Raw genomic sequence first — 13327 nt, 5'->3', positions numbered from 1 at the left:
GTTCTCTCCTGTGATTTTGTCATTTCAGTCGGATCCTGTGTGTAAGAATGTTTCTTCAGATGATCAGAGCTGGTGACACCCTGCAGCGTCCTATTAGTGCACGCACTGAACTGTTTCCTAGAAACTTTGCAGCCAGTTATGGTTGCAGCTAAACGTGTCTTCTGTTTGACGTGTAATATTTTAATCATCATCCTGATAAAGTACAGGAGGGAATTATGAATGTCAGCTCAGTAATTATGCTGACCTGACTGCAGTGTTTTGGCTTTTTTACAGTTTTAGAGTAAATTTTGAACGTCTGGATTCAGCATTGAACTCAGATGAAAGAAGATCCATGTCGATGCATTTTCATTGCGCAACTCCAATGTTTAATCAGCTTTCTGTTCTTGGCAGACATCGACTATGTTGACTACCCTACTGATGCACCGAGCATTTCTATGTTTGTGAACGCCTGGATGGTTTTGCTAATGAATGAGTCAAGTAAGTGTGTCCTGGAAAATTGAGAATGATCGTAGGTTGTGTCTCTTATTTCATCCCCCTAAAAAATGTATTTGTTCTTGCCATTTCCAGATTTTTGTGATCCAAACCCCTGCCTCAATGGTGGCTCCTGCACAACCTCTGATACTGACTTCACATGCTCATGTCCTGAGCCTTACATTGGCAGAAACTGCCAGAAAGGTAGGAAGAAAGCCATTTGTGCACCCCCCAATTGCATTTCTTGTCTTTTTAATAGGCCATGCTTACATTATTGGTCATGTGTTAATCTCTACACGTTCAAACGCATCATGAAATTTAACAAGTTTCGTTTTTCGATGCCTTCAGTGAGAAATGTTTGCGAGGATGTCAAATGTGGTTCTGGAGACTGCGTCGTCAACGTGACAAGACACCCGTACTACGAGTGCAAGTGCAAAGCTCCATTCCAGGGCCCAAACTGCAAGACATGTGAGTACGCCATCCAACATAAGATAATGAAAATATGCCTCAGCAAGTATGCAATGGCACTGAAAACCACTGTTACACGTTTCAAAGACAAAAGCTAAAAACTAAACAAACAAAAATTGTGTGCGCACCCCTTTATTACTGGGTATTTGGTTGTGTTCATAGCTCATGACAAATAGTAAACATTTGCATCTTGGTTCCAAAGAGCTTGAAAAGCATCAATGGGATCTCATTGTTGAAATGTGCCACTCAGCTGAGGGCTACAATACTTAAATACGTCAGTTATGGCGAAGCAAGAACAGGACGTCTCCACAAAATTAATGAGAAGACAAAGAGTGTTTATCAGTGTGCATTCCTGTCTGCATGTAAGATGTCATAATGTGTCCAAATGTGACGTGTTCTCTCCCGTCCCATTTTACTGATGACACATGGTACGTACCTTGGGACAACCAGGTGTCCCAGACTTCATTTCACGGAAGTCATCAAGTATGCTTCTGTTCCAGTTACAAAATGACAGTACTGCGTCCGCCGTGTCTTTACTTCGGAGTCAAACTTGTCAAGTCCGAAACTACCAAGTCTTCAAGTCTGAATTTCTTCCTATTAATGAACTATCAAAGAGAAAAGCCTGGTCACGACGAAGCTGCTCCACTGGCTACTCCACACATGTGACAGCTATCTCTATCCTTTGTGTCTGGGCTGTCGGGCACGGTGTCAAGACTCAAACCTGTTCTGACTAAATAAGCAAAAAGACAGTCTCCAAAAACCATGTGGAGTAAAGTCCACAAAATGAGACATGGACTAAACTTGTAGACTTGGTGTTAAAACATCATAGTATATCAGCAAAGAAGAGAATGCTCACCTTTCAGCAAGGAAATAATCCAAAGCACACAGCCAAATCAACAAAGAAATGGCTTCAGCAATGCAAGATATGTATGGAATTGGAATGAGCCAACCAGAGCCCATACCTGAATCCTATAGAAAATCTGTTGAGGAACTCGAAGGAGCCTGTGCAACTGGATTCCCCTGGAAATTTCTCTTAGAAAACAAGAGCACTCTGGTCTTTCTGTGTGTTTATTCATTCATTCATTTTCTGTAACCGTTTGTCCTCTGGAGGGTCGCCAGGGGGCTGGAGCCTATCCCAGCTGTCATTGGGCAAGAGGCGGGGTACACCCTGGACAGGTCTCCAGTCTATCACAGGGCTAACACAGAGAGACAGACAACCACTCACAGTCACACCTACGGCCAATTTAGAATCACTAATGAACCTAACCAGCATGTCTTTAGACGGTGGGAGGAAGCTGGAGTACCCGGAGAGAACCCATGCAGACACAGGGAGAACATGCAAACTCCACACAGAAAGGAACCAGTTGGCCTGGATTCGACTGGGGTTAGCATCAGTGTTTAGCATCAGTGCTAACCACCATGCCACTGTGCCACCCCCTCCCTGGTTCTAACCAAGTGTTTGTCTTGCCTACGTCAGTGCCATCATCTCCCTGTGAACCAAACCCCTGTCACAACGGAGGCTCCTGCATTAAAGCGAGACGCCGCTTCGGCTGTGCCTGTCCAAACGGATACACTGGGAGGTTCTGTAATATTGGTAAAGAACATTTTTAAGTTTGAATCATGTTCTAAATAAAGACATAAAAGACAGAGGTGCAATTTCACTGTAAAACATCCAGTAGATGATAATCTTGATGACACATTTTACTACAAATAAAAATTTTATTTTGTAGTTTTCTCTAACACATTATCTTTTATTTTCATTTTGTGTAGCTCCTACTGACTGTTACGAGGAAAATGATAAGACGTACAAGGGCGTGGTCAGTACAACTGAAAAAGGAGAGGAATGTCTTCACTGGCGATCCTATTTCATTCTGCTCAATGGGGAGGACCCGTTTACCGCATTCCCAGATTTCACATCACTGGACGATAACTTCTGCAGGTATTTGAATATGATATTTTCCACTGTCTATTATATCTTAAATCATTTATTGACATCATTTATTGTATTAATGTAATTATGAACGTGCAATTAGAGTGCAATCTTGCGTTTATGGATAAAATGACAAACCTAATGTCACACATTTGATAGTATTAGTTCATATTTAGCCAGTCCCTTATTGTTTTATAACATAATTACATGTCCCCAGTGTGTCCAGAGACTCAAGGAATATAAGAAAAGACAGTCTCTTTACTTTCTCCATCAATAAAAGTGTATTTTTTGCAGCTTCTTATAACATCATAAAGGAATAAAAACTGGAAAACAAAACTGTTTTTGTCTTGAAAGGTTGAACTCCTGGGGTTTATCACCAGCTGTTACTGGCCGTATTGGTTCTCCTGCCTTGTTTTTGGCGGGGTCAGTAACAAGAAAGATACAGCAAACACGTGCACACACACAGCCTCCATACATGAGCTGAAACCCGAAAGACACATTCTGTAGACATGTGAGACATTTGTGTCAGTGAGGGACACACACTCTAATATTTCATTGGACCTCCTTTAGCTCTGATTACAGCACACATTCTCTGTGTCATTGTTTCCATAATCTTCTTCAGTGTCACCAGATTTATTTCCATCCAGTGTTGCATTCATTTTTCACCAAGATCTTGTATTGATGATGGGAGAGTCTGACCACTGCACAAAGCCTTCTCCAGCACAACCCAGAGATTCTCAATGGGGTTAAGGTCTGGACTCTGTGGTGGCCAATCCATGTGTGAAAATGATGTCTCATGCTCCCTGAACCACTCTTTCACAGTCTGAGCCCCATGAATCCTGGCATTGTCATCTTGGAATATGATCCATTGATGGAATAACCTGGTCATTCAGTATATTCAGGTAGTCAGCTGACCTCATTCTTTGGACACATAATGTTGCTGAACCTAGACCTGAGCAACTGCAGCAACCCCAGATCATAGCACTGCCCCCACAGGCTTGTACAGTAGACACTAGGCATGATGGGTGCATCACTTCATCTGCCTCTCTTCTTACCCTGATGCCCCCATCACTCTGGAACAGGGTAAATCTGGACACATCAGACCACATGACCTTCTTCCATTGCTCCAGAGTCCAACCTTTATGCTCCCTAGCAAATTGAAACCGTTTTTTCCAGTTAGCCTCACTGATTAGTGGTTTTCTTAAGACTACACAGCTGTTCAGTCAAAATCCCTTGAGTTCCCTTCACATTGTACATGTGGAAATGCTCTTACTTTCACTATTAAACATAGCCCTGAGTTCTACTGTTGTTTCTCTTTGATTTGATTTCACCAAATGTTTAAGTGATCGCCGATCACGATCGGTCAGGATTTTTTTTCCGACCACATTTCTTCCTGGAAGACGATGGTTCCCCACTATCCTTCCAGTTTTTAATAATGCGTTGGACAGTTCTTAACCCAGTTTTAGTAGTTTCTACAATCTCCTTAGATGTTTTCTCTGCTTGATGCATGCCAATGATTTGACTCTTCTCAAACAGACTAACATCTTTTCCACAACCACAGGATGTGTCTTTAGACATGGTTGTTTAAGAAATGAGAAGCTACTCATTGCATCAGTTGGGGTTAAATAACTTGTTGTCAGCTGAAAGATAATCACCCATGCAGTAATTATCCAATAAGAGGCTCGTGACTATTTGCTTAGTTAAATGCAGGTGGCGACTTTTTTTTTTTTTTGGCCATGCAGTGTTTATAATTTAACTGGGCTCCCCTTTCAATCTGTTCTTCATATTTCATCATTGTAGGAATCCAGATGAAGATATAAAACCTTGGTGTTTTGTTAAAAGACAAAACGAACTGCACTGGGAATACTGCAAAGTCAAGAAATGCCCTGAAGGTGATCGCTTTCACACTTGAAAACAAAGTACAACACAGTACAACACGTGCCGGTGCTATTATCAGTTTCTATGTGCTCTTTCTCAGTTGCTCCACCAACATCAGGTTTACCAGAGACACCAGAGATACCAGAGATACCAGAGACACCAGAGATAAGTCCTTCGCCGTTCACCCAGTGCGGAAAATCCCAGCCTCGTGCTGGCAGGATTTTTGGGGGCAGCAAGTCTTTCCCAGGTACCCACCCCTGGCAGGTGTCCTTGCAGACCAGATCCAAGGGCTCATCTGGTGACTTTAGCCACAAGTGTGGTGGCATCCTGATCTCATCCTGCTGGGTCCTCACTGCTGCCCACTGCATGTAGGGTTTCCTTTTCTTTTTAATAAATTTAATTTCCATTTCCAGTTAATTCAATTTTCTGCGATGAGCTTTTGCTTTTTTAAATTTTTTACAGTGAGCCGAATAATAAATTCCAAGTGCAGTTGGGAGGAGTGAACTTAGAAAAACTGGAGGAAATGGACCAGACCATCCCAGTGATAGAAACGATTGTTCATGAGAAGTACAGGGAGACGTCTGAGGCACTTTACAACGACATCGGTTTGACAACATTATCAAGTTTGATGCTTTAAATTGAGTTTATGGAAATGAGATTTGATGAGCTGACAAATCAAAGAATTCATCTCACCCACTATCTGCTAATTTCCTACGTAGCTCTGCTTAGGCTCAACATTACGGATGGCCCCTACTGCGCTCAGGAAACTCGCTTTGTGAAGGCAGCGTGCCTACCAGATGAGATGTTCCCACCTGGAAAGGAGTGTGTGATCTCTGGATGGGGAGCCACTGAGACCCGTAAATCTAACTTTCATGTCACAAATCACTTTGATGAAGAAAACCTGAGCTCACGTTTGATTTTTTTGCACTGATTTAACGACTCATTTGAAATCCGATTTTAATCTCCACTTTTCAGGGAGGCACAGCCATCAGCTGCTGAATGCTCGTGTTTTCCTGATCTCCGATGAACGCTGCAAGGCCCCTCAGATCTACGGAGATTCGCTGGATGAGAGCATGTTTTGTGCCGGGACCATGGGGGGGGGCATCGACGCCTGCGAGGTGTGTACATTTTTGGGAAAGCTCAACCAAAAGTTCGCATAAGAGGGAGGGAAAGGTGACTCAAACCTGAGGACAACATAATGCAAATATCTCTTTTTGGTATCAGCCTTGTGTTAGGTGAACATTTATTCAAGGTTCTTCTGCAGAACGTAACTTGTAGCTCTTCTCAACACCTGCAGGGTGATTCAGGAGGCCCATTGGTGTGTGAGCAGAATGGAACACATTACATCACCGGTGTGGTGAGCTGGGGTGAAGGCTGCGGTCAAATGAACAAGCCTGGTGTCTACGCCAACGTGCACAGATTCCTCGACTGGATCTACAGGAAGATGAACGGAGCAGTAGCCAACTGAGCCTTCACCTTTTTACTCTTACAAAGAAAAAATGAGACTACAGCTTCATCTGCCTTGAAAAAAAAAACTGTTTATTTTATCAGCAATAAAACCAAGCATTTACTCCCAGCCCAGCTTTGAGTTAAAAGAGGCACTGTTGAAAACTCACAAAGCTGAACCTGCCAGACAAAAGTAGATCATTTCGTTGGGCCTATGCTTCTTCCTCATCTGTACCTCATTCATTTGTCACTTACTAAAGATAAAAAACAATGTAAAAATTCTTTTTGCACTTTGCACTGCTGACAATACAGCAAACCCTGGTCCAGCTCTGTATCCTCTGAAAACACTCTGTACATAAACACTAAATGCAAACGTTTCATTTCAGCCTCTCGTTCAGATTGACTTTTTATTCCCGACGCAACTTTATTTGAGTCTTGATAGCCTTGATGATTTTGGTTAAACTGATGTTGAAAGTGGTTTTCGAGGGATGATTTAACCCAGGGGTGTCAAACATAAGGCCCAGGGGCCAAAAACGGCCCGTCATAGGATCCAATGTGGCCCTTGGGATGAATTTGAAAAAATGACATGGAAGATTGCAATTTTTCAATAAAAATATCTGCTATTCCTAATTTGGAATAGCGCTGTTTTCGTAAAATGTGCAGACATGACACAAAACTGGGAAAGTGTAGACCAGACCAGGAACAAGCCTGAGCCACAGAGGCCTCTCCCCTCGACCCATAGGACCCAAAGGCCCCCACTAACAACACTGTGTTGCCAGACACCACAGGGCACCCTCACAAGGCCCATGTCCCATCTCTATTGAGTCCCAACTGTATTGGCTTGTTGGTTTGGTCAGTTCCTCACGAATAGTCTGCAGATAATAATAATTAATTTGGATATAGAATGAAAGTTTGGGTAAATAGTCTAAAGTTAAAATGCTAAATCTCTATATAGGAAGAAGCAACACGAGGTTAAATAAATAAAAGCGTGCGGTAGAACAAGTAAACATGAGCCTAAAAACACACAAACTCCCACGGGATCGATGCAGCTTAGCTAAAGATTGACAAATGAATATGTGGGATATAGAGAACTGATGTTTTTTTTTTTTGAGTATCAATGTCACTTGATCTCCAGTCTTCTGAACTACAGCAGGAGTTACACACAGCACCATGCTGGTCGCAGGAGCCCTGATACTTTTCCTCAGTGTGCTAACCGTTCACGGAAATAACCTGACCGTAAGTCTCTCAGCGTCTTTGTCAGGCTGTGTTTAATTCATGCTGAAGAGTATTTAGAGGGCAGTGATAGAGCAGGCTGACTTGTTCTCTCCTGTGATTTTGTCATTTCAGTCGGATCCTGTGTGTAAGAATGTTTCTTCAGATGATCAGAGCTGGTGACACCCTGCAGCGTCCTATTAGTGCACGCACTGAACTGTTTCCTAGAAACTTTGCAGCCAGTTATGGTTGCAGCTAAACGTGTCTTCTGTTTGACGTGTAATATTTTAATCATCATCCTGATAAAGTACAGGAGGGAATTATGAATGTCAGCTCAGTAATTATGCTGACCTGACTGCAGTGTTTTGGCTTTTTTACAGTTTTAGAGTAAATTTTGAACGTCTGGATTCAGCATTGAACTCAGATGAAAGAAGATCCATGTCGATGCATTTTCATTGCGCAACTCCCGTGTTTAATCAGCTTTCTGTTCTTGGCAGACATCGACTATGTTGACTACCCTACTGATGCACCGAGCATTTCTATGTTTGTGAACGCCTGGATGGTTTTGCTAATGAATGAGTCAAGTAAGTGTGTCCTGGAAAATTGAGAATGATCGTAGGTTGTGTCTCTTATTTCATCCCCCTAAAAAATGTATTTGTTCTTGCCATTTCCAGATTTTTGTGATCCAAACCCCTGCCTCAATGGTGGCTCCTGCACAACCTCTGATACTGACTTCACATGCTCATGTCCTGAGCCTTACATTGGCAGAAACTGCCAGAAAGGTAGGAAGAAAGCCATTTGTGCACCCCCCAATTGCATTTCTTGTCTTTTTAATAGGCCATGCTTACATTATTGGTCATGTGTTAATCTCTACACGTTCAAACGCATCATGAAATTTAACAAGTTTCGTTTTTCGATGCCTTCAGTGAGAAATGTTTGCGAGGATGTCAAATGTGGTTCTGGAGACTGCGTCGTCAACGTGACAAGACACCCGTACTACGAGTGCAAGTGCAAAGCTCCATTCCAGGGCCCAAACTGCAAGACATGTGAGTACGCCATCCAACATAAGATAATGAAAATATGCCTCAGCAAGTATGCAATGGCACTGAAAACCACTGTTACACGTTTCAAAGACAAAAGCTAAAAACTAAACAAACAAAAATTGTGTGCGCACCCCTTTATTACTGGGTATTTGGTTGTGTTCATAGCTCATGACAAATAGTAAACATTTGCATCTTGGTTCCAAAGAGCTTGAAAAGCATCAATGGGATCTCATTGTTGAAATGTGCCACTCAGCTGAGGGCTACAATACTTAAATACGTCAGTTATGGCGAAGCAAGAACAGGACGTCTCCACAAAATTAATGAGAAGACAAAGAGTGTTTATCAGTGTGCATTCCTGTCTGCATGTAAGATGTCATAATGTGTCCAAATGTGACGTGTTCTCTCCCGTCCCATTTTACTGATGACACATGGTACGTACCTTGGGACAACCAGGTATCCCAGACTTCATTTCACGGAAGTCATCAAGTATGCTTCTGTTCCAGTTACAAAATGACAGTACTGCGTCCGCCGTGTCTTTACTTCGGAGTCAAACTTGTCAAGTCCGAAACTACCAAGTCTTCAAGTCTGAATTTCTTCCTATTAATGAACTATCAAAGAGAAAAGCCTGGTCACGACGAAGCTGCTCCACTGGCTACTCCACACATGTGACAGCTATCTCTATCCTTTGTGTCTGGGCTGTCGGGCACGGTGTCAAGACTCAAACCTGTTCTGACTAAATAAGCAAAAAGACAGACACACATTCAGTCTCCAAAAACCATGTGGAGTAAAGTCCACAAAATGAGACATGGACTAAACTTGTAGACTTGGTGTTAAAACATCATAGTATATCAGCAAAGAAGAGAATGCTCACCTTTCAGCAAGGAAATAATCCAAAGCACACAGCCAAATCAACAAAGAAATGGCTTCAGCAATGCAAGATATGTATGGAATTGGAATGAGCCAACCAGAGCCCATACCTGAATCCTATAGAAAATCTGTTGAGGAACTCGAAGGAGCCTGTGCAACTGGATTCCCCTGGAAATTTCTCTTAGAAAACAAGAGCACTCTGGTCTTTCTGTGTGTTTATTCATTCATTCATTTTCTGTAACCGTTTGTCCTCTGGAGGGTCGCCAGGGGGCTGGAGCCTATCCCAGCTGTCATTGGGCAAGAGGCGGGGTACACCCTGGACAGGTCTCCAGTCTATCACAGGGCTAACACAGAGAGACAGACAACCACTCACAGTCACACCTACGGCCAATTTAGAATCACTAATGAACCTAACCAGCATGTCTTTAGACGGTGGGAGGAAGCTGGAGTACCCGGAGAGAACCCATGCAGACACAGGGAGAACATGCAAACTCCACACAGAAAGGAACCAGTTGGCCTGGATTCGACTGGGGTTAGCATCAGTGTTTAGCATCAGTGCTAACCACCATGCCACTGTGCCACCCCCTCCCTGGTTCTAACCAAGTGTTTGTCTTGCCTACGTCAGTGCCATCATCTCCCTGTGAACCAAACCCCTGTCACAACGGAGGCTCCTGCATTAAAGCGAGACGCCGCTTCGGCTGTGCCTGTCCAAACGGATACACTGGGAGGTTCTGTAATATTGGTAAAGAACATTTTTAAGTTTGAATCATGTTCTAAATAAAGACATAAAAGACAGAGGTGCAATTTCACTGTAAAACATCCAGTAGATGATAATCTTGATGACACATTTTACTACAAATAAAAATTTTATTTTGTAGTTTTCTCTAACACATTATCTTTTATTTTCATTTTGTGTAGCTCCTACTGACTGTTACGAGGAAAATGATAAGACGTACAAGGGCGTGGTCAGTACAACTGAAAAAGGAGAGGAATGTCTTCACTGGCGATCCTATTTCATTCTGCTCAATGGGGAGGACCCGTTTACCGCATTCCCAGATTTCACATCACTGGACGATAACTTCTGCAGGTATTTGAATATGATATTTTCCACTGTCTATTATATCTTAAATCATTTATTGACATCATTTATTGTATTAATGTAATTATGAACGTGCAATTAGAGTGCAATCTTGCGTTTATGGATAAAATGACAAACCTAATGTCACACATTTGATAGTATTAGTTCATATTTAGCCAGTCCCTTATTGTTTTATAACATAATTACATGTCCCCAGTGTGTCCAGAGACTCAAGGAATATAAGAAAAGACAGTCTCTTTACTTTCTCCATCAATAAAAGTGTATTTTTTGCAGCTTCTTATAACATCATAAAGGAATAAAAACTGGAAAACAAAACTGTTTTTGTCTTGAAAGGTTGAACTCCTGGGGTTTATCACCAGCTGTTACTGGCCGTATTGGTTCTCCTGCCTTGTTTTTGGCGGGGTCAGTAACAAGAAAGATACAGCAAACACGTGCACACACACAGCCTCCATACATGAGCTGAAACCCGAAAGACACATTCTGTAGACATGTGAGACATTTGTGTCAGTGAGGGACACACACTCTAATATTTCATTGGACCTCCTTTAGCTCTGATTACAGCACACATTCTCTGTGTCATTGTTTCCATAATCTTCTTCAGTGTCACCAGATTTATTTCCATCCAGTGTTGCATTCATTTTTCACCAAGATCTTGTATTGATGATGGGAGAGTCTGACCACTGCACAAAGCCTTCTCCAGCACAACCCAGAGATTCTCAATGGGGTTAAGGTCTGGACTCTGTGGTGGCCAATCCATGTGTGAAAATGATGTCTCATGCTCCCTGAACCACTCTTTCACAGTCTGAGCCCCATGAATCCTGGCATTGTCATCTTGGAATATGATCCATTGATGGAATAACCTGGTCATTCAGTATATTCAGGTAGTCAGCTGACCTCATTCTTTGGACACATAATGTTGCTGAACCTAGACCTGAGCAACTGCAGCAACCCCAGATCATAGCACTGCCCCCACAGGCTTGTACAGTAGACACTAGGCATGATGGGTGCATCACTTCATCTGCCTCTCTTCTTACCCTGATGCCCCCATCACTCTGGAACAGGGTAAATCTGGACACATCAGACCACATGACCTTCTTCCATTGCTCCAGAGTCCAACCTTTATGCTCCCTAGCAAATTGAAACCGTTTTTTCCAGTTAGCCTCACTGATTAGTGGTTTTCTTAAGACTACACAGCTGTTCAGTCAAAATCCCTTGAGTTCCCTTCACATTGTACATGTGGAAATGCTCTTACTTTCACTATTAAACATAGCCCTGAGTTCTACTGTTGTTTCTCTTTGATTTGATTTCACCAAATGTTTAAGTGATCGCCGATCACGATCGGTCAGGATTTTTTTTCCGACCACATTTCTTCCTGGAAGACGATGGTTCCCCACTATCCTTCCAGTTTTTAATAATGCGTTGGACAGTTCTTAACCCAGTTTTAGTAGTTTCTACAATCTCCTTAGATGTTTTCTCTGCTTGATGCATGCCAATGATTTGACTCTTCTCAAACAGACTAACATCTTTTCCACAACCACAGGATGTGTCTTTAGACATGGTTGTTTAAGAAATGAGAAGCTACTCATTGCATCAGTTGGGGTTAAATAACTTGTTGTCAGCTGAAAGATAATCACCCATGCAGTAATTATCCAATAAGAGGCTCGTGACTATTTGCTTAGTTAAATGCAGGTGGCGACTTTTTTTTTTTTTTGGCCATGCAGTGTTTATAATTTAACTGGGCTCCCCTTTCAATCTGTTCTTCATATTTCATCATTGTAGGAATCCAGATGAAGATATAAAACCTTGGTGTTTTGTTAAAAGACAAAACGAACTGCACTGGGAATACTGCAAAGTCAAGAAATGCCCTGAAGGTGATCGCTTTCACACTTGAAAACAAAGTACAACACAGTACAACACGTGCCGGTGCTATTATCAGTTTCTATGTGCTCTTTCTCAGTTGCTCCACCAACATCAGGTTTACCAGAGACACCAGAGATACCAGAGATACCAGAGACACCAGAGATAAGTCCTTCGCCGTTCACCCAGTGCGGAAAATCCCAGCCTCGTGCTGGCAGGATTTTTGGGGGCAGCAAGTCTTTCCCAGGTACCCACCCCTGGCAGGTGTCCTTGCAGACCAGATCCAAGGGCTCATCTGGTGACTTTAGCCACAAGTGTGGTGGCATCCTGATCTCATCCTGCTGGGTCCTCACTGCTGCCCACTGCATGTAGGGTTTCCTTTTCTTTTTAATAAATTTAATTTCCATTTCCAGTTAATTCAATTTTCTGCGATGAGCTTTTGCTTTTTTAAATTTTTTACAGTGAGCCGAATAATAAATTCCAAGTGCAGTTGGGAGGAGTGAACTTAGAAAAACTGGAGGAAATGGACCAGACCATCCCAGTGATAGAAACGATTGTTCATGAGAAGTACAGGGAGACGTCTGAGGCACTTTACAACGACATCGGTTTGACAACATTATCAAGTTTGATGCTTTAAATTGAGTTTATGGAAATGAGATTTGATGAGCTGACAAATCAAAGAATTCATCTCACCCACTATCTGCTAATTTCCTACGTAGCTCTGCTTAGGCTCAACATTACGGATGGCCCCTACTGCGCTCAGGAAACTCGCTTTGTGAAGGCAGCGTGCCTACCAGATGAGATGTTCCCACCTGGAAAGGAGTGTGTGATCTCTGGATGGGGAGCCACTGAGACCCGTAAATCTAACTTTCATGTCACAAATCACTTTGATGAAGAAAACCTGAGCTCACGTTTGATTTTTTTGCACTGATTTAACGACTCATTTGAAATCCGATTTTAATCTCCACTTTTCAGGGAGGCACAGCCATCAGCTGCTGAATGCTCGTGTTTTCCTGATCTCCGATGAATGCTGCAAGGCCCCTCAGATCTACGGAG

The 13327-nt window shown here is 42.5% G+C and overlaps 2 protein-coding genes across 2 annotated transcripts; both read left to right on the top strand.

The window, feature by feature from the left end:
• Positions 1 to 405: 405 nt before the first annotated feature.
• LOC311504938 (hyaluronan-binding protein 2-like) lies at positions 406 to 6229 on the top strand. Its single transcript, XM_084568292.1, has 10 exons — positions 406 to 675; positions 820 to 939; positions 2417 to 2533; positions 2710 to 2878; positions 4670 to 4761; positions 4848 to 5115; positions 5210 to 5352; positions 5467 to 5604; positions 5723 to 5865; positions 6045 to 6229. The coding sequence occupies exons 1-10, from the start codon at positions 543 to 545 to the stop codon at positions 6213 to 6215; spliced, it is 1494 nt and encodes a 497-aa protein (XP_084424418.1). The 5' UTR covers positions 406 to 542; the 3' UTR covers positions 6216 to 6229.
• Positions 6230 to 7829: 1600 nt separating this feature from the next.
• On the top strand, positions 7830 to 13202 carry LOC311504260 (hyaluronan-binding protein 2-like; the record flags this gene model as incomplete). The annotated part of the gene is made up of 9 exons (XM_084567279.1): positions 7830 to 7989; positions 8080 to 8187; positions 8332 to 8451; positions 9941 to 10057; positions 10234 to 10402; positions 12194 to 12285; positions 12372 to 12639; positions 12734 to 12876; positions 12991 to 13202. The coding sequence occupies 9 exons, from the start codon at positions 7830 to 7832 to the stop codon at positions 13200 to 13202; spliced, it is 1389 nt and encodes a 462-aa protein (XP_084423405.1).
• Positions 13203 to 13327: the final 125 nt, after the last annotated feature.

Source organism: Chelon labrosus (genome assembly GCF_963514085.1).
Source record: "Chelon labrosus genome assembly, chromosome: 19".
Taxonomy (NCBI): domain Eukaryota; kingdom Metazoa; phylum Chordata; class Actinopteri; order Mugiliformes; family Mugilidae; genus Chelon; species Chelon labrosus.
Note: the sequence above shows the minus strand (reverse complement) of the source record. Positions and strands in the feature narration are given on the sequence as shown.

Coding starts and splice junctions, on each gene's coding strand:
- LOC311504938 (XM_084568292.1), top strand. CDS start 543: ATGTATTTGTTCTTGCCATTTCCAGATTTTTGTGATCCAAACCCCTGC. Junction 2,534..2,709: donor TGGGAGGTTCTGTAATATTG/GTAAAGAACATT, acceptor CATTTTGTGTAG/CTCCTACTGACTGTTACGAG. Junction 5,353..5,466: donor GGCACTTTACAACGACATCG/GTTTGACAACAT, acceptor TTTCCTACGTAG/CTCTGCTTAGGCTCAACATT.